This window comes from Sycon ciliatum, chromosome 3 (assembly GCF_964019385.1).
Source record: "Sycon ciliatum chromosome 3, ocSycCili1.1, whole genome shotgun sequence".
NCBI classification, from domain to species: domain Eukaryota; kingdom Metazoa; phylum Porifera; class Calcarea; order Leucosolenida; family Sycettidae; genus Sycon; species Sycon ciliatum.
Window position 1 is genome coordinate 42,720,300 of NC_088645.1, and position 16,895 is coordinate 42,737,194.

Sequence of the window (16,895 nt, forward strand, 5' to 3'; positions counted from 1 at the left end):
GTACAATGCAGTACTCACAGATCTACGTAGCATGCACCCAGTCTGGGCTGAGGGCAGTCGCGCTTGTTTGATCAGACAATGCATGCCAAACCAGACCCATGGTCGAAATTTTGGAGGGGGGTGCTTTGGCACCCAAAGCACCCCCCCCCCCCCCTGCCTACCCCCATGCCACCCCCTTATAAACATAATACAAATCAAAAAAAAGCATAATTATCGCTTACCGGAGACAAACCACGTGCCACCTTCACAGTGTCCAGCACTAGCTCATGCAGCTCCTCAGCCTTGGGACGATCTTCCGCTACGACTGCCAGGCAGCGAAAGATTGCAGGCTTGAGTGGATGGCTGTCTGGTATTCTTCTCAAATCAACGCAGCGCCGCTCGACTTCGGTGATAGCCGTGACGGTCTCCTCACTCGTTCCGTCTGCTCGCTCCACTTGTCTGATGATGGTCCTTGGTGCGGAGAGCAGGTCTGTCGACGGTTCAACTCCTGTCACGACGCTCGTGGCCAGCACGCCAAGCGAAAATATGTCGAGCGATTCGTCGTACACTGGAGGGTTTTGCAAAGCCTCCGGCGCCATGTACAGCACGTGCCCTGGGCATGCCGTTAGATCTGGAAGAAAGCCAACCAAATCCGCAGGACTTGTTGGTCGCAGTCGCGCACAACCAAAGTCACAGAGCTTTGCGATCTGGCCCTTGATCAACACATTGCGCAAAGTCAGGTCACGATGAATGACAGGGGGATCTCTGCTATGGAGATAGCGAACACCCGCCACAGCATCCGCCAGGAACGATAGCAGGGCGACATGGTCAAACCGATCTGCACCGACACTGCATTCACAAAGGGTATGATCGAATAGCTCAACCACTAACACTGGAAGATGACGATCGGCAGTGACTGCAACACCGAGAATTTGACACAAATTCGGGTGGTGCAGCTGAGACAGTCTTGCTATCTCAGCGCCAAATCGCCGCAGGTTATTATCTCTCCCCTCCACATCTGCTTGATCATGTCTGGGTTCAAACACCTTTGCGGCTACCGGTATGCCTTGCCATACTACTCGATAAACATCAGCGTCCGAACCGCGGCCAATCTTATCCTCCACGGTGAAAATGCCATGGTACGCGATTTCACCTCTGCCTAAGCCTAGATCTCGCAGTAACGCCGCTTCAGGCGTTGATGTCGCCATCTCTACGGTTTTACATGTGCGCCAGGGAGGGTGGAGTGCGTCCGAAAGCTAAGCTCGTGATCGATCTACAAGAGCGTGGCCGTGGTCTTCCAGACTCTAGAAGGTAAATGAAAACTCCCAGCTCAGTGACTATCTGCGCTTGGGTCCGCACAGGGGATCCAAATCAGTATACTTGTTCGTTTCGGAGTTGTGTTTAGAACTACATGTAGGGACAAGGGTAGATAAGGTTTTACTGGTAACAGCGCTGCATTCAAACACTGCAGATCTACGCGTAGCCTGGTCTGGCCACTGTCGCCAGGCACCAGCAGCAGCCGTGCATGGGCAGCAGCATGACCTGTCAGGATGTTGTCGGACCATGTCATGTGGGCTCAACCTTACTCTAGTAGATCTACTAGTCTCTAGTCTGGCCCAGACGAACAACGCAGTCGCCAGTGTTCTTCGTGACCTGGTGACTGTCCCCTGACCTGTGCTGGCCCTTTCCCCGCGCCTGGCCCTGCTCGAGTAACAGGAGACAGTAGACAGTAGAGAGTAGACATCGGTATCCAGTATCCAGTATCCATCATGATGAGGTGCGCGTCTGAAACATGTCGAGGCCGGGAAGCAGTCCCGTAGACGGCAGGCCACTGCGGCACTGGTTCAGTTCTGCATCTGGCGATCTGCATGACTAGTACGATGTAAATGTCACACAAAGACGTTCAAAGATTTGTGGTAGCCGCTCAGGTGCTGCCATTGCAGTAAGTAGCATTGGAATGATGCAGTCACTACACCACTCTACTAGGACATGGAAATACCAGTGGATTGACCGGGGCCCGCGCCGTCAGCGGGTACAGAACTTTTGAAAGTCGTTGCATGCAGCGCACAATCATGTTGATGCGACCAGCAGCAGCGCGTAATAATGCATGCCATGGCTCCATGGCCAGCGCCCTGGGGCCGCTAGACGTGTGACCGGATTTCCATGTCTACGACAGTACTAGGACTGTCTGCACTAGTAGTTACAGACTGTAACCAAGCTAATCATCAAATACGGACCGAGACTAGCGAGAGGTCGCCGATTCGAGCCCAGCGGTCGCACATCTGACTGCAAATCCCCGTGACGCAGCTCACCAGATCAGGTACATGTATTTGGCAATCCTCTTCAGAGACAGAGTCAAGCTAGCTGTATTCCCGGTGCCGAAAGGCGGGCTCACCAGTCCACCCCTGTATGGCAACTTCCCCATGTCTAACCCCCCAAGTCAAGACGAAGTGAATACTGCAGAGCGCATGTCGTGGTCATATTATACAGGCTGAAGTAAAAGAACAAACAAATGCGGAGTGTGTTGGATGGGCTGCGAGATTTCTTCAGTAGACTGTTTTGTTTAGGAATGGGTTTTCTCCCATACTGGAGCTCGCGTTATTCCGCCGACTTGACACTTGACACTTGACTAACTCACGACTGCCATACAGAGATCACGAGAAGTCCATCGAACCTTCGACTCGGCAAACCTGCAAGAAAGCACCACTCCCTGCTCAATACACAGTGTTTTGGGGGAATTCACCCCTCATCAGTTGAGCTTCGTGTTTTGTGGATGGCAGTCGTGAGTCAGTCAAGTGTCAAGTCAAGTCGGCGGAATAGCGTGAGCGCCAGTGTGGGAGCAAACTCATTCCTAAACAAAATCATCGCCGAAGTCGCAACCTCTATTTCGTACTGTATTGTAGCAGGAAAACTGCAACCTGCACGCCAGCATGCATTACACAAGTCATGGTAGAAGTACAAAAATACTAGTATGCTGACTGAACAGTCATGATTGTGTTGTACAGGGGAACGCACGCTGCGAACGTGATCACCTGACTCCAGATCGCGTGATTTTCCTTTGGCAAGCCGGTTTCCCCTGGCCCGCAGCTGTTTGATTTAGTCCTATCACTCCTATGCAATGATTATGTCGATGGTGCTTTTCACAGGTATGGCGTTGTCAAGGAGAACGCTGACTGTTCCTAAGAAACTACTTGACAGTTGCCTTGGAAAGAAAACAATTCAAAGCCAGGTGCAAGAAGCAAAATTTCGCTGTTGAAAAGTCTCCGTAAATTGATTGACCACTTTAACGTCCTTTGGCCGACCACACAACCTTCTCTCAGCAGAAACAGGTTACTTCTGAGTAGGGTCCAGCGGATTCTGCCGGCAGAGAAATTGGCAGAATTCGGTACTTTTTCTGGTAAGTTTCATGCATGTTTGGTATGTGGATAAAGAAATGGAGCAGAATTCGAGGAATTGCCCGCCATAAGGTTTGTATCGTTCTGCCAATTTCACTGCTTTTCGAGCAGAATCCGCCGGTCCCTACTTCTGAGTCCCGAAAATACTACGAAATACAAGTAAGACTTTCCGAAAGTTGTTTCGGTCATTCGGTCATTCAGACCTCAACAGAGACTCCTGAATGACTGAAATTAGTGAAAAGGAAGTAAGTACCAACACGTACGTGCACTGTACGTGTTAGACATTGCTGTTGTACTGGTCACGTGACCAGCTACTTGTGCACATTGACGGTCTGGGTCTAGTTTCCATCACAGACCACTTTTGCTCTTGGGTTTGAATATCCTTTGTTTTACTGTGTTTACACTGTTCGGGAGAATGAAGTCGAAGACACCACTGCAGCTGTACTTATGCTGTACTTATGGTTGATAATTATGGTGGTAAAGACACACCTGGCAATATGGCGGTAAACACACGCCTGCATGATGATAGACATTGCCGATGTACATTCACATTTACATCTTAATAATATATGTTGGACTCAGTAGAGCGTCCAGCCCCTATATGATGTCCAACCCCTATATAGAGTCCATTGGTCCAAAATCCACTGTACAGAGTCCAAACTTGGAATCAACTGTGAGCTCAAAGTTTAGATGGACATCACTCCCTGTATAGAGTCCAGCCAATTGGCTTCACCCCCATATAGAGTCCATTGGTCCAAAATCAACTGTACGGAGTCCAAACTTTGAAATCAACTATAAAGAGTCTTTATGTGGACAACATTCCCTGTATAAAGTCCAGATAATTAGGCATCCCCTATCCAGAGTTCGAAATTAGACATAGGGTCTGCTGTAAGCAGTGTATAATAACCAGAAACGGCCTCTCCCTTTAATCCTTTACATCCTTCACTTCTCAAGATAAAAAAATAAGTATTGAGAAAAACCCTACAAACGCCATCCTCAAATCAAGTGGTCTCTTCGCAGACGCTGCAAATTACAATAATTATCTCAATCAGTATTCTCAAATCATTGTGCACCCACACACACACATGCACACACACACACACAACACCAAGAAAATACCTAGAAAAAAACCAAGAATCGAAAGAGAATAATGGAGAGCCAAGGATTAATTATTTGTTTTCAAAATTATTGTGCGAGCGCGCGCGCACACACACAACACACACACACACACACACACAAACTTATACAACGCCAAGAAAACACCAAGAAAAGAGTAGAGACAAATACACACGCAACTCCAACAGCCATGCAAACATCCACCCATTTGCACGTAAAGTCAAGAGGGATAACAAATAATTATACGAAACGAATGCATACGTGGGCGGCTGCACGCACGTTTACATACATGTAGTAGTGTAAGAGAGTAACATAGTGCAGTAGTCAGCATAATACTAGCACATGCTGAGAGTGCAATAGCAAGCTTCACCATTGCTCATGGCCATGCAAATGTTCAGCAGCACTCATTTCCGCAAGCTTCTGAAGATCAGCACACCTTCAACAAATAGATAGCACAAGGATACACTTATTACCGTAATGATGCATGGGAACACACAACTACCAAGTTCTCAACGAATGTGATGCTCAATGAAAATCCATCCACTCAAAGACCTGTGAACAGGTGACGGTGGGGACAATAATCTATTAGTAATACGAGGAATAAGATCGTTTGTGCACACTCAAGACGCACAGACACACCAACATACATGTATTGTACACGGTGTTTCTCCAAGATGGAAATGCAATGATTTGTTGTCACGAGGCAGTTTCACTGACACAATGTCATGTGTGTGACATCAAAACGGTTACTTCATGGAATACGAGTATTAGCTTGAAGCTTTTTCTTGTCATCGGCATGCAAGCAATCCTCCTCCTCCTACTACTACTACTAGTACACTGGCACTGCGTTTGTGGATCCCATTGTATTTGACATCATACTAGAGCCTGGCAGAGGAAGAGTGTCGTGGAGTTCACATAATTATCACAGGGAAAAAATACATTTCTCATGTAATAAAATAATACATGTAATTGATGATAGCTAGACGATCGTATACGATTGATGCAAAGTTCTTGCAGTCCTTGAGGACTATTACGAAGTGGTTGATTACTTTTAGGGCATTCATTCAAGCAACATCAAACAAACGCGATACGCTCCTTGAAAATGGAAAAAATTCAAGCATAACGACAGAACAGCAGACCAGTCGAAACGAGTAAAAGCTTCCTTACCTCAGTCATCGTCCTGCCATGTAGTTTGACAGCCTTTTGACACGGTGATACAGGCAGCTCTTGTCCAGTCCAACAGGGTATCCTTGTGGCGTCGAACGAAAGAGAGTGCCAGTGTATCTGACTCGTCAGATTGGAACTGTGCTGAACTTTTCTCGTTCTCCGCTTTCTGCTTTCATCCCTCGCTCTGATGAAACCGTTCAAACGTCTTACTGGCAGCAATGGCCAGCCAAACAGGGGATCCTTGTGGCGTCGAACGAAAGAGAGTGTCAGTGTACCGGACTCGTCAGATTTGAACTGTGCTGAACTTTTCTCGTTCTGCAATTTCTGCTTTCATCCCGCGCACTGATGAAACGTCTTCAGAGAACCACAAGACGCTTTCCAGATTTGATTTTGAACGTCTCCTTATCCTCCTTGGTTACATCGAGACAGATTACTGTCAGCAACTGCACAGCAGAACTGGCAGCCATGGCTGAAGTGAAGAAAGGAATGCGCTGCCACGAGGAAAGCAAAACTGAAAAGGTGTTTGTTCTATTCCGGGCACAACACACAGGAACTGGACTCCTGAGTCCTGGACCGTGAATAGGGGACTTGCAGAAAAAGTGTACTCCTTATAGGGGATTGCGCGGCAGGATGAAGCTGATCAAAACTGAGTGGACTCCTGGACTCTGTATAGTGGATTTTGGACCAGTGTAATCTATATAGGGTGCTGGACATCATATAGTGCATGGACTCTATACTGAGTCCTACATATATTTACAAAAAAAGCAGAAGAGAACAGAGACAGCCGGCTAGGTCATTGTTGTAGGGCTGCGTTTCATGCACATAGCAAAGCTAAGGCAATCCTCAGACAACTGATAACCTGTACATCATCTGGGTCCAAATTTATACCCAGGCAGGTAGCTAAAACAGAGCGCGCAAAGTGAGCAAAGCGCCAAAACGCAGGTGGCATAGCGCAGTATCGGCTCGAAATTACGTCTACTCAATGCAATTGTTTTATCCATATTCCTTTATGCTTGCCGGTCTTGGACCTTAACTGCTGAAATTGTGAAAAAGATCGAGGCTTTCGAAATGAGAAGCTATCGACGCCTTCTCAGGATTCCGTTCACTGATCACCGGACGAATGTGTCTATTAGAAAGGAAATATAGTATTCACAAACAAGTTCCACTTATTGTTTCTGTTCGTAAAAGGAAATTGCAATTTTATGGTCATATTGTTCGTTCCGGCTGTTTGTCATTGACTGTTCTTCAGGGTTGTGTTGCTGGAGGTCGTGGCCGAGGCAGGCCCAGGATGTCGTGGCTTTATAATATTATTTCATGGACTGCACCTGCTCGCTGCTGCACGATATCGATTTTTATGGCGCTCGCTTGTTCATACTTGCTCTGTGACGCCCCGACGGCCTTAGGGCTATAGGCTTGTGATGCTGATGATGATAGCGCGCAAAGGTGGCAAAAGCGCGACATTAGTGTGACATTTCAAGTGATACGTTAGTTAGGGAGACATGGTGCGGATGGTGTCGGTTATTGCATGGGAGGTGAAAAATGGAGGGAGAGAAGGAGGGGTGAGAGTCAAGTTACAGTGACGGCGGGCAGGCAGGCAGGCCCTGGCCTGGGCCTGGTGGCGGCAGGCAGGTGCTGGCGGCGGTATGCATGTGACTAAGTGACGCCAGTGCCGAAGCGCGAGAGGTGCACCGGCCTACAGGCAAGCACTATCAGCCAGCGGATTCCCGGCCGCACTAACATTCAACAACGGCGACCAGGCAAAGAAGAGCCGAGAAAGAAAGGGAAACATAATCTGGTACAACCCGCCATTCAGCAAATCCGTGTCTACCAGTAACGGCCAGAGGGTTGTGACGCTAGTCCGAAAGCACTTCCCGGCATCGTCACCTCTTAGTAAAATTTTCAACAAAAATAAGGTCAAGGCCAGCTACTCGTGTATGCCCACCCACTATGGCCTGCCTAATCAAGGGGCACAAACAGAAAGTGCTGGCCCAGGCCGACTTGCGAAAACCAGTAGAGGAATGCAAGTGCCAAGCTAAACCCTCTTGACGGCCGGTGTTTGCAGGAAAGGAGGGTCTACCAAGCGAACGTCACGGCTCGGAGCTCAGGTGACGAGAAACAGTACAGTGAAACCTGGTTAGGAAGAACACTGATAAGACAAATGTTTGCTTTAGAAGAACTAGTATTCGTAACTCCATTGGATAAATCACTGTGTATTCACTGGGTATAACATACAGATAAGAAGAACTCCCGTTATTGCGAACAAATGTCATCGGTCCCTTGGTGTTCGTCCTAAAGAGGTTTGACTGTACTTCGGGCTTTGCGAGACACCATTCAAGACGCGCTATGGCAGCCACCTCACGACTATGAGATACGAAAAGTGAGCCAAAAGCACGCAGCTGTCGAAGCGCCTGTGGCCACTGCAGGACCAGGGTGAAGAGTACGATATCAGGTGGTCCATCGTCGACAGAGCAAAGACCTACAGCGACATCTCAAAAAGATGCAGCCTGTGCTTAGCGGAAAAGGTCAAAATAATCCGCGCTGACGCAGCCACGCTCCTCAACAAAAAATTAGAATTAGCATCAAAATGTCGACACCAGAATAAGTTCTACCTCTCGCGCTACGGCACAGTACTGGCGTCACTAATCACTGCATGCCGCCGCAAGCACCTGCATGACGCCGCCAGGCCCAGGCGCTAGGCTAGGCAGGCCAGGGCCTGCCTGCCTGACACTAGTGACAGATATGATACGACCTCTGGTATTCATTGTTATCACTCCCTTAGTATTGACTCACATAGATGTTTGCCATGCAGGAATATTTGACTGCTTAGGGCTGTATTGACTGCTTATATTTGACTGCTTAGGGGTTGCGCAGTTGAACGGTGCCTAGTGCAGCATTGTCACTGCATGAGTAGGTGGTGGTGCAACGGTTGTGTAATCATAAAACCGGGATTCATGAGATTATCGTTTTGGATTTTGCAATACAGACTGTTTGTCGTGATAAATCTAATATTGACTTCGTACTTGGTCAGTATAGGAAATAAAAACCTCGTTAAAGACCTCGGCTTCGCCTCGGTCTTTTACTCGGCTTTTATTTCCTATATTGACCTCGTACTCAGTCAATATTAGATACGTAAACATGACGGATCTGGTGAAGCCCACCAAGTATGGCCAGTTACTGCTACTCAACAAGTTGGATAGGCTATTTTTAGATTCGGACCCTATCATGCACATTCCTGGGCGTGTTGTGAGCTTCTTTCTGGCGCCAATAGGTATTGTCTGGCAGACAACGTTCCTATAGAGCACAGGCATCATCATTTTGTCAAGTGAATTATCACGTGTCAATAAAGCGGGCATGGAAGGAATACGGTCGCCCAATGCATGGTATTGGACGTCCTGCGATGCCGATTATTTTTGTCGCTAATCCGCGTGGTTGTGCTGGACATGAGCACACCTGCCATCCTGTACAAACCTGAGACAGGGACAATGATATACATTGTACCTACATGTATGTATGAACATGTATCAAATGTATCCAATGTAGCCGTAAGGCATGCGACAAATGCACTTTTGGGTGCATATCACCACCATTCGAAACGCCGCTTCGGCAGCCGATCGAGCAATGCCAGTTTTTGGTCTTTGGGAGAGATGTCGAACTCCCACAACGATATTGGGACGGTCCCGGCCAAATCAGGATGGTTGGTATGCATCAGCGATTTCCAATCCTTGAATTACCCAACAAGGCACTGATTCCTCGGACAACGTTTGTGCTCGTGCTCCCCAGCCGTCATCTGCACCATTGGCAGATGTCACCTCCGTAAAGCATTGGTAGAAATTGGTGATCCCGTGATCTCGTGATGGCTCAGCAACCACACGCAGAGTCGACAGTCACTGCTACTCCAAAAGGTCGTGTCCTCTCTTTCTGCGAGCTTTTTCCTCGCTCGATCTCGCGTCGATAGCTTCGGCCCAACACGGCAAGAGTCAACACTCATACACCTACACATCAACATGCACATAATACAAGTTATACAAGTAATACATGTACACAACGCTCGTGCAGCAATGACACCACCAAGTCCTTTCCTGACGTACAAACAGCAATAGAGCAACCAGTTCCTTCCTTGCCATTACTCGGAGTTCTGTGTCTGAAAATACTCATCAGATGGGGGAGATGCCCAGTCATGTAATCAGACACACACCTCCCCGCCGCCCCCCCCCCCCCCCCGCCCCCCCCCCCCCCCACACACACCATTTGACCATTTGACGCCCATCGCCAAAGGCGGTGATAGCGATGCTACAGCAGAAGCCATAGCATCTTGTGCGGGGATTGCACCCGGTTCCATAACTTGCAAAGCTGGAGACTTGAGCGCCACTATTCAGCCTGGTCTACATTACACAGCTATGAAGTGGCTTTTCTTGGCCAGGGAATCCCTACTTGTTTGGTCTTTTTTTCTTTTTTCCCCGCACACACATCACACCACATACTCCGGCAAGCACTGGCTGTTGGTAACCACCCAGGAGAATGAATGAAAAGTCAGGAGGAGTCTGAGAAAGAGAAGAACGACGTGTGGGATCATGATCGTCGAGGATCGAACCCGCAGCCGCTCGATTGGAAATCACTGCACACACACATACAAACACACACACACACACACACACACACACCATTGGACCATTGGCCGCCCATCGCCGAAGGCGGTGATAGCGAAGCTACAACAGAAGCCATAGCAACTTGTACTGGGATTGCAACATTCAAAGCTTGCAAGGCTGAAGAATTGGCCGCGACTATTCAGCCTGGTCTACACCACACAGCTATGAAATGGCTTTTTCTGGCCAGTGAATCCGTACTTTTTGGCCTAACCAGCGGAGTCGACGCGTTTTCAGTGCTTCCTCGATCGGCTGTACCTTGGCTCGTTCAAGGAGAGTGGTGTTGGAGATGTGCTCCTGCCATTCTGTTGCTCTGGGAATATCCAGCAGGAAGCGAACGCAGCGGTGATACCCAGGTCTCAAGACCATACAGCAGCGTCGACAAGACAACGACCGATTATACGCGCACCTTAGTCTTGACGGAGAGGTCACGATTGGAAAAGACAGATGAGCGCAATGTGCCAAATGCTCGGGAAGGTTTCGCCAAGCGAGCCGAAATCTCAGCAGTCACCTGGCCATCCGAAGAAATACAACTGCCGAGATACGTAAAATCAGGCACCAGCTCAATGCTACCCTCAGGCAACTCTAAAAGGCCGGATGGTGGCGACGGGGCATTCATTATCATAGCTTTGATCTTGGTGAAGCTTTCAGTGAGGCCAAACACACACACACGCATACACACACACACACACACACACACACACACACACACACACACCATGTACCATGTATACGCCCATCGCAAGAGAAACACGCAAATCTGTAAATGCACTGGCTGTGCTCCAACAAATCTTCTCTTCTAAAAGAGCAACAATAGCGGATCTGATTCTGAATGAAACAGACCAAGACTAGCAGCAGATAACTCTAATCCACAAAACTGGCCAAGCCATAGTATTCAACCACCAATACATACCTGACCTCCACCACACGGAGCACATTGCACATTGCACACACATACACACACGCGCGCGCGCGCGCACACACATACTATGTACCATGTATACGCCCGTCGCAAGAGAAGCACGCAAATCTGCAAATGCACTGGATGTGCACCCACATATTTTCTCTTATAGCAACGATAGCGCACAAGATCTGAATGAGACAGATCAAGACTTGCGCCAGATAACTGTCTAATCCACACAACTGGCGAAGCTATGTGAATCGACCACCAATGCACACCTGGTCTACACCACACGGACTACATCGGCATAAAGCGGCCAAGACAGTTACATATGCACACTAGGCACCGGCGGATTATGCCGGCATAATTATTGGCATAATTTGGTGGTTGAAAATTTGGAGCATAATTTGGCATCCTCTCGGAGGTAGGAGCATAACTACACGATTATACCACAGTTCTAGTATGTAGGCTACAAAATTGTGTACAATGCACCTGATCAGTGCTGGTGGTCTGCATGGTAAAGAGTTGGGAGGTCATGCAGATAGTGTTTTCAATGAAAAGCAGGGTAGAAATCATGGCAATACAGTCACGGTATTGTATGCTCAAACTCGTCTTCTTCAAAGTTCTTTCTCACACTGATACAGTACATGTAGCAGAAGATGCGAGTGAATCAGCCTTTATTACAGAGGATTAGCAAGACGAAATTCGCGTTCGCGTTCGCTCTCCAAGGAAAGTCGAACTCAGTTACGGAATTCGCGTTATGAGAAGGATTAGCAGACAGAATTCGCACATGCATGACGTTGACACGACGTACATTGCGTACATTGATTTTATTGATTTTTATTTCACGGATCCTCCAGAGGCAAATAGATGCCTATCGAAGGGAGTCTCCTAAGTAAGTATGGAAAATGAGAAAGTATGTTCGTAAGGGAGAAGATGTAGAAGATACATTAGAATATAGAGTACAGAAGAAGTAAATTCAGTACTTCGGGTAGTACATTGCATGCTAATCATAATGAGAATTAGAAAAGCAGCATTGCGGACTACTATACCTGACATATACACAAACTATTGAAACTATCATAGATGTGGTTAGCCTAGACACAAAAGTCAGGAATACCTTTCAAAGAAAACATAGATTGCGAATGATACCGACGAACAGCAATACTAAATTTCGCTGTTGTAGAGAGTGAACGAATATCTTCAGGAAGTTTATTCCAGGCAACACTCAAAGAAAAAGGGTTGATTTACGAAAGAAGGTGCCAGCTTTAGGAAGAATTATGGATGAAGGGTGACGACTGCTTTGGGAAGAGGGTAGCTGGAAGTGAGACAACAAGGAGGGGTATTGGGAGAATACATGGTGGAAATAGACAAGGCCAAGAATCTGCCGTCGCCATGCTAACGATTCCCAAGAGGACAGAACATTGAGGTCTTCTTTGGAAGTCGTCCAGTCAGGCCGACGCTTGAGTTTACTATTTAAGTATGCTCTAGCAGCAGTAGCCTGCAGTTTATCAAGGGTTGTGGACATGGTGGCTGAAGCGGAAAACATCCAAACGGGAACAGCATATTCAAGGAGGGGACGAACATAACATTTATACAAAAGATTCACAGCAGAAAAGGAAGGAAGTTGGACATGTGGTTTAAAAGAAAAACCCGACCTCGAAATTCAAGTTGCTGGTAATGTGTTAAATATGGGGGGACAGATTGAGTGAAGGAGTGAGGATGATGCCCAGATGGCGGTGGGAAGAGGGCTGGGTCAGTAACGTACCGGCCATGGTGATGGTCCTGGGATCAGGTGGGTTTGATTTAGGTCTGCAAAAGGGAACATGGACACATTTGTTAGCATTGAAAACTGCTTCAGCTTTATGGGACCAGTTCACACATCTATCAAGGTCTAGTTGCAAGGAGGCAGTGTGCGCGGCGGGTACGACAGTAGGCGGAGAAACGCAGACCATGTTGGAATCATCCGCAAACAGAGTCAGATCGCTGGATTGGGGAATGCTGGGAAGGGAGTTGATAGAAAGGTTGAATAATAGAGGGCCTAGGTGGGAGCCTTGTGGCACACCAGCGGTGAGCGACATATGGGTTGATAAGGAGGTTCCGACCCGCACAGACATCGATCGGCCTTCCAGGAAGTCCATCAGCCACGCGAATGAGTCAGGTGCACACCAACCGGACAGACATGAGGCTAGGAGGCGATGGCTGGTACGATCAAATGCCTTCGAGAAATCGCGAAAGACGGCATCACACTGGGCCCGGTTATCAAATGCAGAGCTGGCAGTTGATGTGATATGCACAAGTTGGTCACCCGCCTTCGGTGGTGGCGAAACCCGAACTGTTTCGGCGACAGTAGTTTGTGTTTCGCTACAAACGCGTACACCTGGCGGCTGATTAACGCTTCGTAGCATTTTGCCACACCATTCAGCAGAGATATCGGCCGGTAGTTAGCAGGGTCATTGCGACTTCCCTTACCCTTGTAAATTGGGGTAACGATTGCAACTTTCCACTCAAGGGGTTGGGATCGGTAAGTGGTGCAGCGGTTAAAGAGAACAGTGAGGGATTGGGCGAGCACTTCTGCTGTCTCTCGTAGGATCCTGTTAGGAAGACTGCCAGCTGTAGACTTTCGCACACTTAGGGTCGACAGTGCCTTGAATACTTCTACGATAGACAGAGGGCGGATGGCAAATGTTTCCGAAGAAGAAGGCATGGCGAGATCACGATGATCTGCATCCGACGACGGTGTAGCTTGACTATTCTTGGCGAACTGTTGACAGAAGATGTTCGCTTTCTCAGGGTCGGTAACCGCTAAGGTATCGACTCCTTGTATATCAGGTATAGCGGTGTGAGGACAATTGATGTGGCACATTTTCTTGACTCTCTTCCACCAGTCATAAGATCCTCGATCTGCATGAAGGCCTTCTGACATCTGGTCGTAGAAGTGACGTTTAGCTTTACGGATGGCAGCGACGAGGCAGTTCCTTGAAATGCGATAAGCAGCCCAGCACTCAGGGGTATTGACACGTTTTGCTGCAGCAAATAGTCGATCTCGACGTTGACGGAGGCGATGGTGCACAGAGGTGAACCAAGGCTTTCCATAACGATTTGTTCGTTTTCGAACCTTCGGAACAAAAGATAATATGGCTGTGTCAACTAGTGTTCGCCAGGAGACCCATGCTTCATCTGTACTACTGGCTTCTTGTACAGCAGCGAGAAGAGGGAGGCTCCAAAGGTGGTTATTAAGTGCGGGCCAGTCTGTGGCTGCATAGTGGTTCACGAGCAAATCAGAGTGCACTGGTTGCTGGGAACGAGTCTGTATTGCGAGATCAAATACCACAGGACAGTGATCAGAAACAGGGGGAAGTGTGGTGAGGTTGTGGATGAGGAATGGTTGGTTACAAAGAACAAGGTCAAGGAGAGAAGAGCTCTGACCTGCGGCGGAGAAACGTGTTGGGCGGTCGCGTACAAGTTGTGTAAAACCAGTATCATCCAGCAGTTCGACAAGGCATCTTCCAGCAGCAGTGTTCGGGTCCTGCCTATACCATTCGTTGTGCCGAGCATTAAAGTCACCGAGGATGATAATGGAATCCGTAGTGTCCGTAATGGAAGAGATGGACTCACGCAAGCCAGAGAGGAAGGTTGAATGATCCTGCCTTGGTGGCCGATAACAGCAGAAAATATAGACATCTTTGTGGCCATTTTTAAGTTGAATGCATAGGATTTCAAGGTTGGTGTTGGCAGGCTCGAGGTCTGCTCGTCTGACGTAGACGAGTCCTGGTCGGAGTAAGAAAGCAACACCACCGCCACGCAGAGCGACATGAGATGGGCGGTCTCTTCTCACTATGTCAAAAGCGGCAGTTGGCAATAATACAGAGTTAGGAATTTTCTGAGTTAGCCAGGTTTCGGTGATGCCTAATATGTCCATGTCTGAAGTACCAAATATGTTATTGATTTCATCGGCCTTTGGATACCAGCTGCAAGCATTGGTTGTGGCTAGCCGCATATGATGGGGATGTTTGTTTGGTATGAAGGCTGAGGTATCGTATGGTGATGGGAGAGTGAAGGTAGGTGCATCTGGGTTCAGTTGCCCTGACACACTGTTAGATGATGGTGTCGATGTGGTCCTAGTGGGAAAAAAGATGGGTGCGTGTGGATTCAACATCACAGTTTATGATTTCTTGGGGAGGGGTGGGTTCTTGAACTTCCATTCTCGTGCTGTTACATGCTCGGGCCAGAAATCGTTTTCCAGAACATTTCTTTCGTCATGCTCAGCAACTGTCAGATGTGCGTACAACGTGCCATACACTGTTCTGGAGGGGATCAGTTTACAGCCAGTAACTTCCACATTCTTCTTTCTACAGTACGCAACAAGATCATCAGCACTGCAGTTGATATTGATGCCCCCAACGAATACAACTCTGCGTGTTATTTTCTTACCTCCACACAGATCTGCGGGCTTCCTGTGGCGGTTGGCGGCTTCACGTACGATTGACCAGTCGTACTTGGTGCTGACAGGCTTGTCAGTAGTACGACTGGCGTTGCTTGTTCGTGGTGTAGAGAAGGTACGACTAGCGTACGTCTCGCCCAGAGCTGCGGTTTCAAGCCCTGTTGGTGCGGATGCGGGTACTGGTACACCCGTGGCGGGAATGTTTGTAGCTGCTCGGTACGAGTACTCATCCTGGTGGCCGTCGAGGGCGCGATTAGAGACATCGATGGGCTGGTGGTGTTGTGTCAGGGCGCGAAGCTCCTCCCTGAGTTCTGCAATGGCGGCATCTTTTCTTTTCTCCTTTTCGAGAGAGATTTTTCGTAGGTCGGAAACTTCTGCTACCAGGTTTCGGACCATCTCCATCAGGTCAACCATCATCTTCGTTAGCGCAGTAGCATCAGTACTGGAACATTCACATCCGCCTGCCTGCTTTGTGACCCTGTGTGTGTCGATCTGATCGTCCAGTGGTTGCAACTTTCCCCTCAGCGCGCCAACCAATTGCACCCGGCTCAGGCCGGCCCACTTGACGTTATTGGCCTTTGCCAGTGACTCCAAGCCTTCACTATCCAAAATTCCGAAGTCAATGGACGCCATGCTCCCGGTTAGGGGAGCAAGACGTGAGACGTAAAAAACTCGCAACCACACTCGTCAACTACAAAAAACTATAAGTACAGACAGCAAAGCAGGGTAAATTTATGACTGCCCTGACACGAATCCGCGATTCGTGTTCCGACTACTTTTCAGAACGAAAAATGCGAAAGTACGCTATCCAGTTCGCGAACTGAAAAATGTTTGCGAACGCGAACGCGAATTTCGTCTTGCTAATCCTCCGTATTAGGTATCCCGTAGCGGACGAGATAGTGGCGGGTAGTCCGCAAAACTCCGTGCACATGTACATGTACATTCCATTTGTACATTATGCATGTTACGAAGTCATGACCAGTCTGGATTTTAGCAGCCATGATATGACTGCAGGCTATGGATATTGCTCGAAATTGATGTATAGTCGATGTTCGGTCATGGTGGAAGGAGAAGTGGAGCTACGGGAGAGATGAGCTGATTATTCGCATGGTGAGGGTGACATCGGTTGGACGAGCATGATGATTATGAAAACTGTGAGTTGAACATGATAATTTTCAACGGTAACTCAAACTAATTTGGCAATGAAATAATATTTTTAATGAAGTACAAAAGAAATAAAGTGATGAATA

The 16,895-nt window shown here is 48.1% G+C and overlaps 1 protein-coding gene across 2 annotated transcripts in view; it reads right to left on the reverse strand.

The window, feature by feature from the left end:
• Positions 1-16,895, reverse strand: part of LOC135812287 (mucin-2-like) — a 177,197-nt gene that overhangs the window by 40,393 nt on the left and 119,909 nt on the right. The window contains exon 1 of one of the 2 annotated variants that reach the window (XM_065325657.1): positions 222-1,353. The exons of the other annotated variant lie outside the window; for it this stretch is intronic. Coding sequence (XP_065181729.1) covers positions 222-1,187 — 966 coding nt within the window. The 5' untranslated portion in view covers positions 1,188-1,353. Of the gene's footprint in view, positions 1-221; positions 1,354-16,895 lie in introns of those variants that run through there. 2 annotated transcript variants of the gene reach the window in all.